The sequence below is a fragment of the Hevea brasiliensis genome, chromosome 16, assembly GCF_030052815.1.
Source record: "Hevea brasiliensis isolate MT/VB/25A 57/8 chromosome 16, ASM3005281v1, whole genome shotgun sequence".
NCBI lineage: Eukaryota > Viridiplantae > Streptophyta > Magnoliopsida > Malpighiales > Euphorbiaceae > Hevea > Hevea brasiliensis.
In genome coordinates, this window is record NC_079508.1 from 48,472,484 (window position 1) to 48,489,815 (window position 17,332).

The 17,332-nt window shown below is 32.2% G+C and overlaps 1 protein-coding gene across 1 annotated transcript; it reads right to left on the bottom strand.

Annotated features, from left to right (window-relative positions):
• Positions 1 to 1,167: 1,167 nt before the first annotated feature.
• LOC110665347 (UPF0496 protein At1g20180-like) lies at positions 1,168 to 2,511 on the bottom strand. Its single transcript, XM_058138393.1, has 2 exons — positions 2,358 to 2,511; positions 1,168 to 2,234 (listed from the first exon to the last, which is right to left on the bottom strand). The coding sequence occupies exons 1-2, from the start codon at positions 2,386 to 2,388 to the stop codon at positions 1,168 to 1,170; spliced, it is 1,098 nt and encodes a 365-aa protein (XP_057994376.1). The 5' UTR covers positions 2,389 to 2,511.
• Positions 2,512 to 17,332: the final 14,821 nt, after the last annotated feature.

Below are 17,332 nucleotides of genomic sequence, written 5' to 3' on the forward strand. Positions count from 1 at the left end.
GGTGATAGAAAGACTATTAGTATTGTAAGAAAGAGTAAGGGAGGGAAATGGTGAATAGGATTATAATAAAAAAAAATCACATGTTTATGAAGGGGTAAATTAATGGAAAGATAAAGAGGGGTAATGTATATTTTTTTATATTTAGAAAAAAGTGAATGAGAGTAAATTTAAGGGGGCGTATAAATAAAAATATTCATAATTCTCAATCTCTCCCTCTTTACCTCTCCTTACACCTCAAATTGGGGTGTAAGAAAAATTGATATTTAAAGGGTAAGGGAGAGTAAGACTTACCCTTACTTATTCATACCTTCCATTAACTCACTTCTTTACTTACTCCTCTTTACCTTTATCCAAGTAGACCCTTAAGGTATGAAACAAGCCCATCCAACAACCAAAACTGAACCAATCCAAGAAAACCAAAACCAAACCTATCTAATTCAACCAAATCAAATCCAACCATCCCAAATTGACCCATCTCCTTCCTAAATCCCTAGGTTATAGAGAGAGAGAGAGTCCAATCTAATCTCCATGCCATTAGGCACCTTCATGGCTTGCCTTCATCAGAAAGCTGAATAAGAGATTGAAACCAGCTATACATTGCCAACTACCATGGTTGCTTGTTTGTGATGGTTATTGGTGATAGAAAGACTATTAGTATTGGAGATGGATATATATTTATATTCTATATTTGTAAATTTAATTATATTTTATTAAATTTATAAAAAATTTTAAAAATGATTTAATTTTTTATTTGATTAGAAAAATACTTTTTATTAATTAGTTTTTTAAGATCTAAACATAAAAAAATAAAGAAAATATTTTCCATCCTCATCTAAAATCTCTAAGATTTTAAATTAATATTGAGTACTTAAAAAAAAAATATATGTGCATATACTTTTGTTCAAAGGCTAGCCCAATGGAAAAGCCTATTGGGAAAGAGATCCAACACAGAAGCTTTACCTTATCTAACTCAATTGCAATATTTTTAGCCAACCAAGCCGAACTGGAAATTACTTGTGATTTATATTTAGAATTTGAGTTATATTAGAAATTCTTGAGCCAATAAATAAGAAAAATAATCAAGACTTACAAAGCTTTAAATTTAATTAATTGTATATGTACAAAACAAGCAATAGATTACAATTTTCATAAAATTCTTGCATTAAGTCACAGATGCTTTCTCAAACTTTCAATGCCTGCAGAAGTAGTCATTTCTTTAATCACTAGACCTCTTGCTCTATTAATGGTTAGAAGGCAAAGGTAAACATGTTCTTCAAGCTCCTCTACTTGCTCCCTGATCCCAATATCACTCTTGTGCAGCTCCTTCACTACTTGCAGGGAAAATTTATCTTCCCGACTCTCCAAACAGAACTGAATCATTGCCTTGTTGTCTTCAACCTCATCATGAAGCCTGGCAACAAGTCTACTCATTGTGTCAAAATCCCTGTTCAGTATATAAGTTCCCTTAGCTGCCATATCAAGTTGTTGAGCAACTTTCCTGAGAAATGTTCCACTTCTCAGGAATCTGAATCTCAGGATTTTTTTCTTCAAGCCCTTTATTGGGAAGCTGAAGACGGCTGGCCCCATTACTATAGCAGTAAGTGTGTGTGCTGCTAAAACAACAGCTGTAATTGCAATTAAGCTACAAGCTGCTGTTATACAAACCCCACTTGCCTTATGGATACAAGAAATTAGCTTCATTTCCCTAGCCAATTTCTTCCTCTTGGATTTTAAATGGTTTAATACTGATGAATACCTGTCATGAATCAGCTTGAAGTCATTCTTGTTAGGAGTAGAAAATGGATTCTTTTGGTTGATGAATGAGTTCAGCTCTGAAGCGATTAGCTTGACCTTATCGGGGGAGTGATCGTTGATTGTGCTATCAAGTACTTGTTGAATATATTGGTAGTTTGATTGGATTTGGTTTATGTTTTTGAGGAGGTGACTGCAAGTTCTTGAAGCCTCAGCACTTAAATCAAAGTAATTAAGCATAAGGCCTTTGAGTTCAGGTATTTTAGAGAAAATAGCTGATTCAAGAATTGCAGGTATAGCTTCTTGACCTGGTTCAAGAAGAACTTCAGAGAATTTCTGATGACAGAAAGATGGAAATGATGACTTGTTTACAAGTGATTGAGCTTTAGCAAAGAAATCAGTATAGGATTGTGTTCTTAATGCACTAACATACTCTTCATCGACATTCAAGCTTTCACAAGCATCTACCAGTTCTTTCCCATCTGAAAAGTGACAGGAAAATCTCCAAATTACATATTGCAAATATACAGATCTGAATTCTGATAGTTGATTATACAAGTAATGAATATTATTAACAAGAAAAGAGATGATCATGCATGACATACCTTTTCTGATCTTTCTAAACTTGGCCCACATCTCAATAAATCTGTATATAAGAAGAAGGAGGAGGTGGGTGGTGCTAGACCAAGAAATGAAAATAGCTGTCAATCACTTCCAATAGAATTAATTTTTCATAGCTAGATGGTCTCCAAGCTTCAGGTTTCGTCTTAATTTGTTCATTGATTTATGCATCTATATTGCCTTATAAAGCCCTCTAAAAGGCATTTTAAGTACTGTATTTCACGTCATCTTTTCATATATAACTCTAATCATCTAACAAAGACTCAAAGAGAGATAGAGAGGGATTAATATTACTTCTTCCAATTTGTTTGCAATTAGCCTTAAGGCCAAAATTGCTCAAGAGACCTCCTCCTCTTCAGGACCTTTATTGCAGAGGGTAGGGCTTTCGGCCTTTATATCTTTTGTCTTTATATTGTTATACCTGTAAACTTGTCCTTGTATTGTTCCTCCAGTTTGTAACTTTGCACACAGTTTTCTATTTCTTATCATATGCCTATAACAAGTGTATCATAGAGCCTAATCGATGCAAACTCTTCCGTACACTCGAATGTATACACTCAATTAATTTACAATTTTATATTAACTAAAATCATGATATATCCCATGTATAAATACAAATTGATAACTTTCTTTTAGTTGGATATACAAATATCCTGGTGTATTTTGAAAGCAATTTCTGTTTTCTTTGTATTTTTTATATGAGATTTCACTACAGCAAGTGTGGTAAATTAAGACACACAAGCTATGTATATTACTAATTTTTTTTTACGTAAACTTAATTTACTCTAAATTCAAGATACAAATATGATCGGACAATTTATGAAATGGATAATAAATTTCATTTATATGATGGAGTCCATTCTTAGAATATTTAAATTATTTCCACCATTATAATTATATTATATAATTCACACCCTAATTATAAGTAGTAGGACTTAATCATTTAGAATTAGTGCATGCACATATAGATTTTTCTGCATGATTAGTGGTGGAATATGATTTTAAAATCAATATATATGTTAAAATTTATAATAATTAGAAATTATGATTTAATATTTGAGTGTTAGTCTTATAATGTCTTTTTCAATTTTTTCTTAAAAAATTATATAAAAAACTCTTCAATAATAATAATAATAATAATAATAATAACAATAATAATAATAATAATCCCTACAAGATACTCAATCCTCTAGAGTATTAGCTAGTGTACATATGCGTGGAAAGTTGAATGACGGCTCAGGATGGATTGTATATATATATATATATATTTGAATCCTTTCTCACACATGTTTAATATTGTATAATTTCCTGGAAATTGCTTAGTTTTTATAATTTATTTTTTTTTCTTTTTTATGGTATTAAGCTATGTTTTTCTCACAAGGTTACATTGCTCTCTCATTCTACCTAAATTAAAGTAGACTTAACATTCATATAGCTCCAATTAAAATTCAAATTTAAATTTTATAATTTTAGATATGGTTTTTATACTAATAAATTAAAATTAATTAGTCTATTTAAATTTTGTTTAATAGAGAAAATTTTAATTAAGTTCAATTTTATTAATTTATTAAATTTTTTATATATATATATTTTTTTAAGTTAGGGAAGGCAAAAGAAGAAACAAAGACAAACAAAAACTTAAACATATAGGAGCCTAGCTCCCACAACATTAATTTGCATCAAGCGAAGCACCAATTTTTCTTAGAGGAGAAGATCAAATAATGAAACCAATATCAATGGACTGACCTATATGGGCAAGAACATCATCTGCAAAATTGGTTTCTTGAACGCTGTGGCTAGCCACACAATCCCACTTCCCACATGGGAGTAACCATGACGGATTGCAATAAATTATGCAATAACAATAGTGGCACAACACAATTAAATGAAAAACTTGATGTGATACAAATAACACAAAGCAAGTGTAATACTCGTGGTTAAGTAATATAACTAGCAATAAAAATAAAAGCAATAAATAAATAAATGAAACTTCTTGTAATAACAGCATTAGGTTAGACTTTTCGTTCACTTATGTATGATAATTAATCTATAGCAAATTTTATACTATGAGATGGTAGGATTCAAATGGCCAATTGTGGATTCAAATGGTCAATTGTCTTTGTTCAGGCAGAATATTCATTTAAATTAATAGTCCATATTTGGATATCAAAAATCAAGATACATAAAGAACAAGAATCCCTTGCAGTTGATTCGTCCTATTCAGTTAAGAATTAAACAGACCATACACTATTTTTAAGGGTTATTCAAGTAGCCCAATTTTAATGTGATATGAAATATCTTTTCTAAAAATCAATTATATATTCAATTGAGAAATAAATTTTAACTTCTTTATTCGAATCTTACTAGAACCATTAATCAATCAATCATACAGAAAACATAAAAAATCAAATATTGCATAACCTCATGGAAATAAAATCATTGCATTGAATTAAAATAATCAAAACATAGTTTCAAGATCCTTTTTTCACTGGCTAAAAGGGTTTACTCCAACCTTGAGATGGAAATACACAAGAAAAGAAGAAAATACATCATAAAACTCAAAGAAAATAAGAAAAATTAAACTCAAGTTGTAGATGCCTCTTCAAGCTTCAATTTGTAGAAATATTCTCCATCTTGTTCCAAACTGTGTTAGGGTCCTCCCTTTTGTGCTTAATCTCTCCAAAATATATATCTCCCTTTTTTCTTTTTTTTTTCTTTTTTTATCCATTGGAATCCTACTCTTCTTTCTTCTTTAGGCTTCCTCTTGTTGTGAAAGTCTATTATTTTTGGATAGGGAGAGTCCTAGCACAACAAGGATTCTACCCAAAATTCATCTCTGCACATGGATGGGCATACCTATTTCTACACACAGGCTTAACTGTGTGTGACTGGTAGCTTAGCACAGCAGGCTCCTATGCAAATCCCTCTTGCTCTTTCTTTATCATCAGTAGATTTTCCATGGTTATCAAGTCACAAAATGATTCTATCTAACCAAATCAATAAACCAAAATAAATTTCCTAAAATAAACCAAAAATAACCATAATTACCTACTAAAATAAAAAATACTAAAAAAAAGTTAATTATCTAAATAAAATATGCAATAATGTTAACTTAAAAAGTGCAATCAAAACACACAAAATTAAACATAAAATATGACACATCAAACCCCTTTAGTCATTTGCATAAAGCATCACAAATTAAACGGCTAGGAGAACCCTACACTCTCCAATCATCATTAACCTTTACCTAACATGCAGAAGGAAAAACCACCCATAAGCAGTCCATATAGAAGGACCAATTATAGAAGAAGTATCCAAATTATAGGTAGTAGAAGCCATTTGGAAAACTTATTCCGTTATGGTACCTACTGAAATCCAAATCCCTTCCATAACCTGTTTACATCGTCACTTCCACACAACCAAACAGTTATAGGAAAAAAAAATGAAATCCCAATCTAAGCCGCAAAATGACCAATCTTGTAACATCCTCACTTTAGCTAGACCGTACAGTCTACTGTCCCGGTGACCAATGTCGGTCCGGGCAGTTAAAATGTTTGAAATTATAAATAGACTAGAGTGAGGAGTTATCAAGTAACTAAATAATGCTCATAAAAATCAAAGAAAAATTTTAGAAATCAAATACACTAAGGTTAAACGAGCCGAAACACCAGGGATGGGTAACCCGAAAGGGAAGGGACGGTGAAGGCCGTTAGCAGCCCTAGACCAGGGAGAAAAATTATAAAATAATTATTGAGACTCCGAAGAAGGGTCATTGAGGTTCTTATGGCATTAGAATGCCAAGAAAATATTTAGAAAAATCTTTCTATCGGTACACACAATTTTGGCTCAGTAAGCCAAACGGAGGGCATTTTGGTCATTTCGTCTTCAGAGATGATTTTTGACCAATTTGTCCATTTATGTAAATGAATTATATGACATAAAATATGAATAAATGTTGTTAAAAATTTAATTGAAATTAAATAGACAAGAAATGGTGAGAAATTGAAAGAAAATGGAATAATGACATCATCATGATGTCATTAAAATTCTCCCAACCAATCCAAGGTTGACACATGGCCTAAGCTAATTTAAAAGAGACTTAATGGGCTGGAAAATGAAGAAAAAAAATCAGAAAGCTTCTCCCACCTTCCTTGCCGTCACCCACCTCTTCCATAGCTAAGCATATTCAAGCTTTTCAAAGCTTGATTCACCAATTTCTACCCAACAAAATCATAACTTAGCAACACAAAAAAGTGTTCTTACCTCTTGGCAAGTCTTTTGGGAGCAAAAAGAAAAGGAAAAGAGGAACCCTAGCAAGTGAGAAATCTCACTCCATAAAAGGTTAGTGACCAAAACCTTAAATTTCAATTCAATTTCATGTTTAAGCACTATATTGGTGATTAAATGACAAAGAAACTTGATGAAAGACATTGGTATGCCATCCATTATTTTTGGCAGCCATGGTTAGGGTTTGATGGTGTTGAGTTTAATGAAGAAAAAAGGGTATTAGGGCTGCCCATAATATGTATTTGCTAAGTAGATTGATGAAATAAAGTGAAAATGCATGATTTTGAATTGTTGAGTTAGGGTTTGAGTTGAAGAATGAGATTTGATCTTGTGATGATGGAAGTAGATTTTAATGGTCAATTAGTGACCATTTGGTTTGGTTTGAACCAGAAATGAAGTGAATTGGGTTGTGGGATTTGAGGTTGGAGTGGCTGCCTTGTGTGACCTGCAGGTTTGGCTGTGAGTCCAGCTTGTTTGGACAGCCATAACTTGAATTGTAGAGGTTCAATTGGTGTTTGGCCAATTGAACATGAAACTAGACACATAATGGTACAACTTTGATTGAGAAACCATGCCCAGAAAACCAAACCAACTTGATCAAAAGTTTGCTCTAATCCGGGTGACCTGCACTCTGCCTGGGCAAAATGACCAAATGAACAGTGTTTGGTCAATTGGCCTTAACTCAATGTAGAAAGGTCCAATTGACCTGAAATTTTACCAGCAACAAGGTGACATATAGACCAACAACTTTCATGAAGAAATCTGACCCAAATTATGACCATAACCTATTCAAATTGCTAACCAAACTTGAGTCACCAAATCTGGCAGAATCAGTTTTGCCCAGAATTTTGGAATCTGCCCAATCCGGCCAGTTATGGTATTTAGGTCATAACTTGAGCTACAAAACTCCAAATGGAGTGATTCAAAAAAGAAATTCATCTAGACAAAATAAGGAACAACTTTCATGTTGATCACTTTTCCAAAATTCTACTGCAAAGATGACTAATGGAACAGTAAAGACAAAGCATGAAAACTGAAATTTTTGTCTAATCATCATTAAGCTTAGAGATGGTATTGGCAACCAATACCAACGAGTTAAAAATGCAAAATGTGGTATGTTGATGATATTTAAACTAATTTACCTATTGCCAATGCAAAATTCAACATTTTAGTTGACCAATGAAGTGAATAGTAATCATAAAAATTCAATTTCAAAGAATTACATAAATGAAAAGTGCTAAATGCCCTAGTAGACCTAATGTGATTGGGTTGGATAGGTTGGCATGCCAATAGGGTTCTGTTAGCAGTACTGCGTATGGCTTCATGCCATTATGTATTTCATGGCTTCCCATGCCATTCTGTGACATAATAGCCTTTGGCTATGATATTGAGTTGTTATACTTGGGTTTATTCCCCGATAATTATTACAGCTTATTAGCTGTTCTGTTGCACACCAGGAGACACAATGTGACCGATGGTGTGATGGTCCGAGGTACTTAGTACCCAGTGCCAGTTTACCCGTTTGTCCAGTCCAGTTGACTAAATTAGGTTACTCGGGCAATGTTAATAAATCTTACCTAACTTAAATTGAATAACACTACAATAAATATCAGAAACTAAGTCTACCCAGAAATGTAAGCATACATTCTGCATAATTTATTTTATATTTTATTTTTTTTATATTGTCACCACTAAGCAGAATTGCTTAGCGCGTCGCTTTTGCCACGCGCAGGTACTGGAGACTTAGCTGGGGAGTCCAGCAGGCCGCATACTGGGTGAGCCATCATATCTGTACTCAGAGTTCAGAGTCACCTCACATTGCAGTGCATTTGGTAGGATATTAGGCCATCTGAGATATTTTAATATTTTGATATTTTGTATTTCGTAAACTCTTGTTATGTACATTATAAACTCATGTAATTATATTTTTGCTGTAATTATCTATGAACTGTGTTCAGAAATAAATATGAGTATTTCTCATGGAATTTGGTGTGATATGAGATGATTGTAAATTTTGAGATACTGAATTGATTTGAGAAATGGTTGAAAAATATTGGTGGTTGATTGAGATTGGGATTTTAATTATATTGGAAGTGTTTTTAAACAGGTGCAGAAGAACTGTTTTCCAAATTATAGCCGGCACTCTGCCGGATTTTCTATAAAATTTGCAGAAAAATTTAGATTTATCAAAAATTGTAAATAAAAGAATAAAAAGGGATTAATTGAAATTGAAACATGAATTGATGTTCCGACATACTGAGTGGCATAACTTGCTCGGCTACACTGTAGACGGGTAAAGGGTGTCATAAATCTAGAGACTCCAAGACATCGTGAAACAATACGAAATTAACATCCCACACAACAAAGAGATCTGAAGCATCATCAAGCAAAAGGACAAACCCAAATGTCGTAGATAAGGAACATATTATAATATGCACGCGAATTTAAGGCACACATACAAATCGCATAATCACACAGTATAGAAAAAAGAAAAAGAATAATATAGGATTTAATGTGGTTTAACTGTAATGTCTACGTTCACAGGCAAAATAAGAGAAAAAAGATTCAACTATGATGAAAAGAGCAAGATACAATCACTCAAAACTCTCAAACCCTAACCCCAGTTTGTTTCCAGAATATCTCACAACTCTACCGCAAGTAGTAGGATATTATAATATTTATATTGATCCACACCACAAGGGGCTCGGGCCTGAAGTCCACCACTAATCTCACTTTTTATCTCAATCGGGTCGCAGCATGAAACTTTCGGGTTGGGTCACAATTTGGGTCCATGAAGACATATCTAAAATTTAAGCTATAAAAAAATACAGAACAATCATTAAGGGTGTGAAGAACCATCTCTGAGAAAGAAGAACAATGAGTAAAATATATGAGGAACTTAAATTATGAACCATCCTCACTTTATTAGTGAAAAGACACTCTTGCCCTAATAACCAAAGGAAAAAAGCATACGCTAGGGAAGCAACTAGATTTTCAAACCCAACTAGAAAAGGAGTCATATACATCCAAGTAAGAGGCATCAAATAATGTTATATAACTCACTGTTAGAATTATGACTCAAAATCCTAGTGGGATTTGGAGAGACATTTTCTTAATTTGAGTGGGAGAAATATTCTTCAATAGGATAGAAGAATATTTTTTATACAGAGTAGAACTCTTATTTTAGTGTTATTATTAAATTGAGTGAGACTCCTAATTAGATTAGAATTAAGGGAATTAACGCTATAAATAGGAGAATGGTAGAAAAAGTTATTTGGCTTTCAGCTCATAGAGTGAGATTGTCACCCATTGTAGATAGGAGCTTTGCCAATTGCTGAGAATTTGGCTCTACACATTGATAAGGGATACTTACCCATTATAGTGGAGAGAGGCTTTGGCTTAAGGAGGAGTAAGGACATAGAATTCAAGAGGAAGGAATTCTTGTCCATTGGTGAGAGGGCTCTTACCCATATAATTAAAGGCTCCCTTTGTGGTGCAGTGTTATAATAGTAAATATATTAGGTTATGTCAATAGGAGACCGAGAGGGACTAACTAATATATTTACTATGAGTAGTTATGCAGTATGGGTTCTCTTAGGTGTAATTGAATTTATGGGTATTATAGCTTTGAGCTTATAATGATAATTTATTATTATTGATAGTGAAAGATGGCATACTCGTAGATGTAGCCCTATGTTAAGAGTGTGAACCACGTAAATATTAGTGTTTTGTGTATTTCCTTTATTTCTTTATAGTTTACATGCATCCGCGGTACACAACAAATAGATATCAGAGCATGGAGATGATCTTGGTGAGTTTGGTTGAAGATGTAGCTGCTACGACATGTAGAAAGTCGCTCATGCAATAATGGTGATGGTGGATAGTTGAAATTGAGGTAGAGCTCTTGATACAAAATCAAGAAAGTGGATGACATGAAGATTTTCTGAAGAAAGAAGCAAGTTACACCCAAAATGAAGATTAGAGAGATTGATGATTTGAAGGGTTCAAGCTCAAGCATGGAGATTTGACAATTGAAGGCACCCAAGAATTTTAGATATGTAATGGTTTATGGATTTTGAGTCAAGGTGAATATTGTTAGAATTATGACTCAAAATCCTAATAGGATTTAGAGAGACCTTTTTCTAATTTGAGTGGGAGAAATATTCCTCAATAGGATAGAATAATATTTTCTATACAGAATAGAACTCTTATTTTAGTGTTATTTCTAAATTGAGTGGGACTCCTAATCAGATTAAAATTGAGGAAATTAACACTATAAATAGGAGAATAGTGAAAAAAGTTATTTAGCTTTCAGCTCATAAAGTGAGATTGTCACTCATTGTAGACAGGGGCTTTGCCAATTGTTGAGGATTTGGCTGTGCTCATTGATAAGAGGTACTTACCCATTGTAATGGAGAGATGCTTTGACCTAAGGAGGAGTAACTACATAGAATTCAAGAGAAAGAGATTCTTATCCATTGGTGAGATGGCTCTTAACCATATAGTTGAAGACATCCTTTGTGGTACAGTGTTGTACTAGTAAATATATTGAGTTATGTTTAGAGGAGATTGAGTGGAATTAACTAATATATTTACTATGAGCAGTTATGTAGTATGGGTTCTCTTAGATATAATTGGGTTTATGGGTAGTATAGTTTTGAGCTTATAATGATGATTTATTATTATTGATAATGGAAGATGGCATACCCGTGGATTTAGTCCTATGTTGAGAGGGTGAACCACATAAATATTGGTATTTTTGTGTGTTTGCTTTATTTTTTTGCAGTTTACGCACTTTCGCGGTACACAACACTCACATTATAGGGAATATACACCATTAGAAGCAAAATTCCAAATGATCTTATTCTGAAGCACCTTAAATATTGAAAAAGGAACCACTTTAATAGAGGTAGCTAAAACCTTATGCAAAGAACTACGTAAAGAAGCAAACTCCCATAAGCAATTCAAAATAATAGAAGAGACTGTACAATTTAAATCAAACTGATGAATGTCAAGGTTTGGCCACACCAATACAGGGGAGGCTCCCAGCCAATCATTAAGCGTTAAACATAACTAGGGGCGAGAGAATTCAATTCAAACTAAAATAACCAATCGAGTAGAATCAAAATAAAAATTTGGTTCGATTTATAATGTAATTTAGTTCTTTTTTTAAGTTGATTTAATTGGTTCGATTTGAGTTGATTTTTAAAAAAAAATGGAAAAACCGAACTGAATTGATATATATTAAATTATTAAATACTATTAGATTTGAACTCATTGTGGCATGGTGGTTTATAGTTTGTTCGCCCTAACCTATTCTTTTTCTTCTTTCTTTGTGATGTTCTCTCTCTCACTCTCTATACACAGGCTTGCCTTTCAATCCCATTAATCCAATAATTTCCCAAACTTAGTCATATTCATTGATGATATCCTACCTACCCTTATAGCTGAAGCTAGTTTTAATTGCCCTTCTTTTTTCTAAGATGATTAATTATTGAATTTGTCTCTATATTTTAAGAATACTTGAATTCTCTGTTTCATTTTTTAGTTTCTTTCTCTTAATTCTTTTTCCCCCTTTTTTATGGCTAATATGGATCGAAATACTGTAATCATCTTTGCCTCTTCCATTAAATACTTATTTCCCTCTTGCTTGGTTACTAAATGAGATTTGCAGTCATTTAAAGCACTGTTCCATAGCTTTATGATTTCATCATTTTCTACATGGGCTTTAGTTAAGGTTTTAATCGTTGAAAATTTCAATTTGTCAGGTCTGATTGCAATGTTAATTTGAGTTTTCTTTCGAGTATTCTTTAGAGTAATTATTCATAAGATTTGTTTGATTCTATCTCACAACTAATTTTTTTGTTTTGATTTTAAGGATTGATGAGAAAAGGAAAATTGATTTTGTTTTTTCTTGGATTTGTTTGGTTGCTTGCACCTATACCACAATTGTTTTTATTGTTTTTAAAACCAAACTAAACTGAATAAATTCTATTTGATATGGTTCAATTTTCTATTTTAAAGGATTTGGTCTAATTGGTTCGGTTCGGTTGTTCAACCCTATGCATAGCCCACATCAATTTTCCAAGTAAAGAGATGTTTACTAGACAGGATAGGCAAATATCCAAACCGCCTGATGGTGAGGTTGAATAATTCAGTTCCAATTAACAAGATGCATACGACGAGCTAAAGTAGAAGAACCCTAAATAAAACTCCTGCTTACAGAATTTATTTTATCACATACTAGGGAAGCCAACCATACAGTATGCATGCTATACAAAGGAATTACAAAAAGAGTGGATTTTACTAAGGCTTTATGACTACTCGGACTCAAAATTTTAGACTTCCAACCAGTAAGATGAGATTGGAGCTTCTTAATAAGGGAGTGATAAGCCTCTTAAGCAACTCGACTTATCTCCAAAATAAGCAAAGTAACTAAGTAAGTTCCAACAGACTTCATCAAAGATATCTACAGAATCAAATGAAGTTTGTTAAAAACCCTTTTCCTAGTATTCTAAGGCATTCAAAATTTGGATTCATGAAACTAACTCTCTGACCAATAGTAACTTTGCTAAAAAGAAGCAGGTCATTAGCAAAAAATAAGTGAGATATTTTTTGACCACCACAATAAATAGAACAAGACTTCCACTTATGATGATCCACCTTTTTCTTAATCAAGTGAACAAGAAGCTCAAGGCATGAAACAAACAAATAAGCAGGTAAGGGAATCACTTACTAAAGACCCAATAAGGGAAAAACCACAGAAGAGGAGAACAGTTCAGGAGAATTAAAAGAGAAGAGGAATGGATGCAACTCATAATTAGACAAATCCATATACGAGGAAAACCAAAACAATGAAGAGTCGTCTACTCTAGGAAATCCAAATTTACCTTGTCATAAGCTTTCTCCAAATTAATTTTAACTAACATAAACCCAACTTTAGCCTTACTTTTATGAAAAGAATGCACAACCTCGCATGCAATAATGATTTTTTTTTTTTTAACATGATCTATCATGAATACAAATGTTTTGGAAAGGACTCACCAAATCATTTAGAAAAAGCCTTAGGTGGTTAACCAACACCTTAAATAAGGATCTTATAAAGCACATTACACAGACTAATAGGACAGAACTAAGAAATGGAATTAGGGTTCTATACTCTAGGAACCAAAAACAATAGGATCTATAACTCCTCCACAAAAAGCAAATTTAACAAAATGAAAAACATTATCCCCCACAACATCCCAAAATTATCAATAAAAAATGGGTTGAAAATCATTAGGGCCAGGAGCTTTATATGGCTTCATGCTAAAAACAGCCACCCATAACATCGTATAGCTGAAAGACTTGGACATTATGCTTGAAAAGAAATGGCAATGCAGCCACCTCTTGGGTAAAGAGAGATTGAAAGAATTATTACATTATATCCAAAATAACAAAATGGTCCTAACATCAAGCACCCAATGCCACAATCAATGCATTATGAGTTAGAAAGTGGAAAAAAATTTTATGCATTTATCTCCATACAAAAGTTGATCACAATGAAAATTTTGGAACCACATCATCTCTTCCTGCTAAAACACTTAATTGTGGTCTCGAGATGGACTGCGCTTCACACAGATTAGGGATTTAGAATCGAACATTGCCAGAAACCTTTGAACACCTCCAAGTCTTGCTTGAAGATGACGTTTATGTCTATAAATATCACCAAATATCTCCCTACTTCACATAATAGTAGCAAACTAAACAAAATGTATAAAGAAACAAATATCCAAACCATGATCCTAAGCTGAATGCACCATTTCTCTAAAGAGGACATCACTTTGCTTCACATATGAAAGGTCTACTAATAGAAGAAACATGCAATACCAAACAAAATAATAAAATAGTACAATTATCATAAAATTTTACTTCCTTGTATATCGTAATCTACAATAACAAAAGGAAATAAAATTTAATAATAAACTGAGTAAATTATAATTAAAATGAGTCTAGGGAAATTTTTGCCTACACTTAGTCCATCATGGACCCAAGACACAAATACGTGAAATCCATATATTTAATAGATATGTCCTACGATACATTTTGTTTTTTAGATTCATGATAAATCAATTTCAATTTGGGTTCACGATACATAATTCAATTTCAAAACTCTTAATTAAACTATTTATATACAAAAAAGAATGAATTTCCTTATTCTATATTAGCTAACTTGATTAATTTGTGTATAGAGAAAGAAATTTTGAATTTTAATTCTTATTATAATAGAATATTCATAAAATTATTTGATGAAATGAGGCTTAAACAAAAAAAAAAAATCAATAAACTATCTTTGAATTATTATTATTATTATTATTATTATTAGATAAAAAGGATTGAAAAATTGAAAGATTGAAGATTTAAATTTAACTCTATCAGATTGAGCCCTCTATAATTTAGGGTGGTAAGTGAAGCTTCAAATAGACAAAAGAATATTTCAATAATAAATAGAAGTGAAAACAACGTGAAGAGAAAAAGGCTTATGTATGGAAGAAGGTGGTGGAGTAGGCAGCTAATGCCTGATAAAACCTTCACTAGCTACCTGCCTTCATCATAACTTACGCACAAAGCAATGAAATCCAAAAATATTCAAAAAAAAAAAAGAAAAGGGAAGGTTGTTATGTGAATATAATTTATAGTTTGTAACGTCTAAGAATCTTTCAAACCCTACTTCCCTAAAATTGGTTAGGGAAATCTATCCGTCTCTCTCTTTGTTTCCACACATTGTTCATGTATTATTATTATATATACGCATACAACGCACGTCATTTCATTGGGTCCCATCTCTAAAATTTTATCAATTTGCAATTTAAAATTAAAATTATTTTTAATTTGGATTTTTTCCCATAATTCAAGTATTTTTCTTTTGTAAATTAATATTGTTTTCTTTAAAAGAATTATTTATAAAAGATGTAGTATTGTAATTATGCTAAGGATAAATTATTATTTATTTTTTATATTTTAATGAAATTAATTATTTAATTTTTATATTTTAAAAAATATATAATTTAGTATCTGTATTGTACTTTTATTAAACTGTTTAATGCATCCGTCAATTTTTTCGTTAGTCAATATTGATTAAATTATTATTTAATCTCTCTATTTTAGTAAAACTAGTTAGTTAATGCTTATATTTTGAAAAAACACATAAGTCAGTCTCTATAATTTTACTCCGTTAACTATTTAATCTTATAATTATTTTTTATACTTAAACTGCTCTAATCCTCTCCCCTTATTTCTCTCTTATCTTCCATTATTTTTCTCTCTCTATGTTTTTTCTTCTCTATATCCATATCTTTCTCCTCTTTATTTTCTCTTAGTTTTCATATGTTAACAAAAAAAATATAAGTTGTCTACTCAAAAAGGTTAATTAATTTCTGATGCGTCCCTACCGCAAGTGCACGGGTCGTACAAGTAGTATAGAAAAATATCGATCCCACGAGGAATCGTGTTAATGATTGAATTTTTGATATAAAAGTTGACTAAATCGAAGTATCTATGAAATTAAAGAAGTGAATTGATGAGTAATGGAGCGTAAAATCTATATGTGCAAAATCAATATTCTATTTAACAATGTATTGCATTAAACTAAAATTGCATCAAATTGAAATAGGCAAGTTTAAATATGGCAATATCGAAAATGGCAATCAATTAAATTCAATTGAAAATTAACAATGGTAAAAAGGCGATTCCGGGGTTCGGGATTTCATATTCGAGCTATTTTGGGATTTAAATCGGTTATCCAATTTTATGAAACTTATGGGTTTTAAAGAGATTAATTCTTAAATCCTTTGAATTCCCTTTCGAGTGAGACAAAGAGTGCCTTAATCAAACTAATCCTACTTTCGTGGAGTTAGAATTAATTAAGACCCATTAAGTTCTTTAATTAATCTGTGAATCCTCTTAATCCTTAGCCTATTTCTAGGTCTAAGTTAATTAAGTCCAATTTCTTGATTATCTATCACAAGGCCTTCTCCTTTCGGTGCTTCAACCATGGATTAAGAACATCACTTAATGGGATCCTACATTAAGCATGTCATTAAGCATACAAGAAATGAATAAAACTCATTAAGACCACAAAATATGGATTACCCAATCAAAATCCACAAAATATCTCAAATATTACAACCCTTACTCCAGAATCAAAAGTAAACTATTCACTATCCATAATGCTTACAAGATATGATGAGTTTAAATGGAAATAAAGCTTTAATCTAAGCTAAGAAGTAAGAAATTAAACACTAGAAATGTAGAAAAATGTAAGGGAAGAAAGAAATCTGCAAATCTTGGTTGAAAATGGTGTGGAAGGTGAAAGTGACTCCTCAAATTCTGCCTCTCTTCTCCTTTCCTTTTCTGCTCCTTGTCTCCTCTCTAAAATGGGAAAATGGGACTATTTATAGCATTTTTCTGACATGGAGCCCTAAAATGGTATGTTCTAGGAGGAATTAATTGAGGGAATCTTCTGCCAGCTCATTAATGAACTCTTTATGGGACTGCATAAGTGGACTGCATAAGTTATGCAGTCCCTTATGCGCTGGCCGTTCTGAGTCACTTATGCGAAACTGCATGACTTGGTGCATAGGTTATGCACAATTCCGTGAAGGTGCATAAGGGAGGCGAGAATGTGCATAAG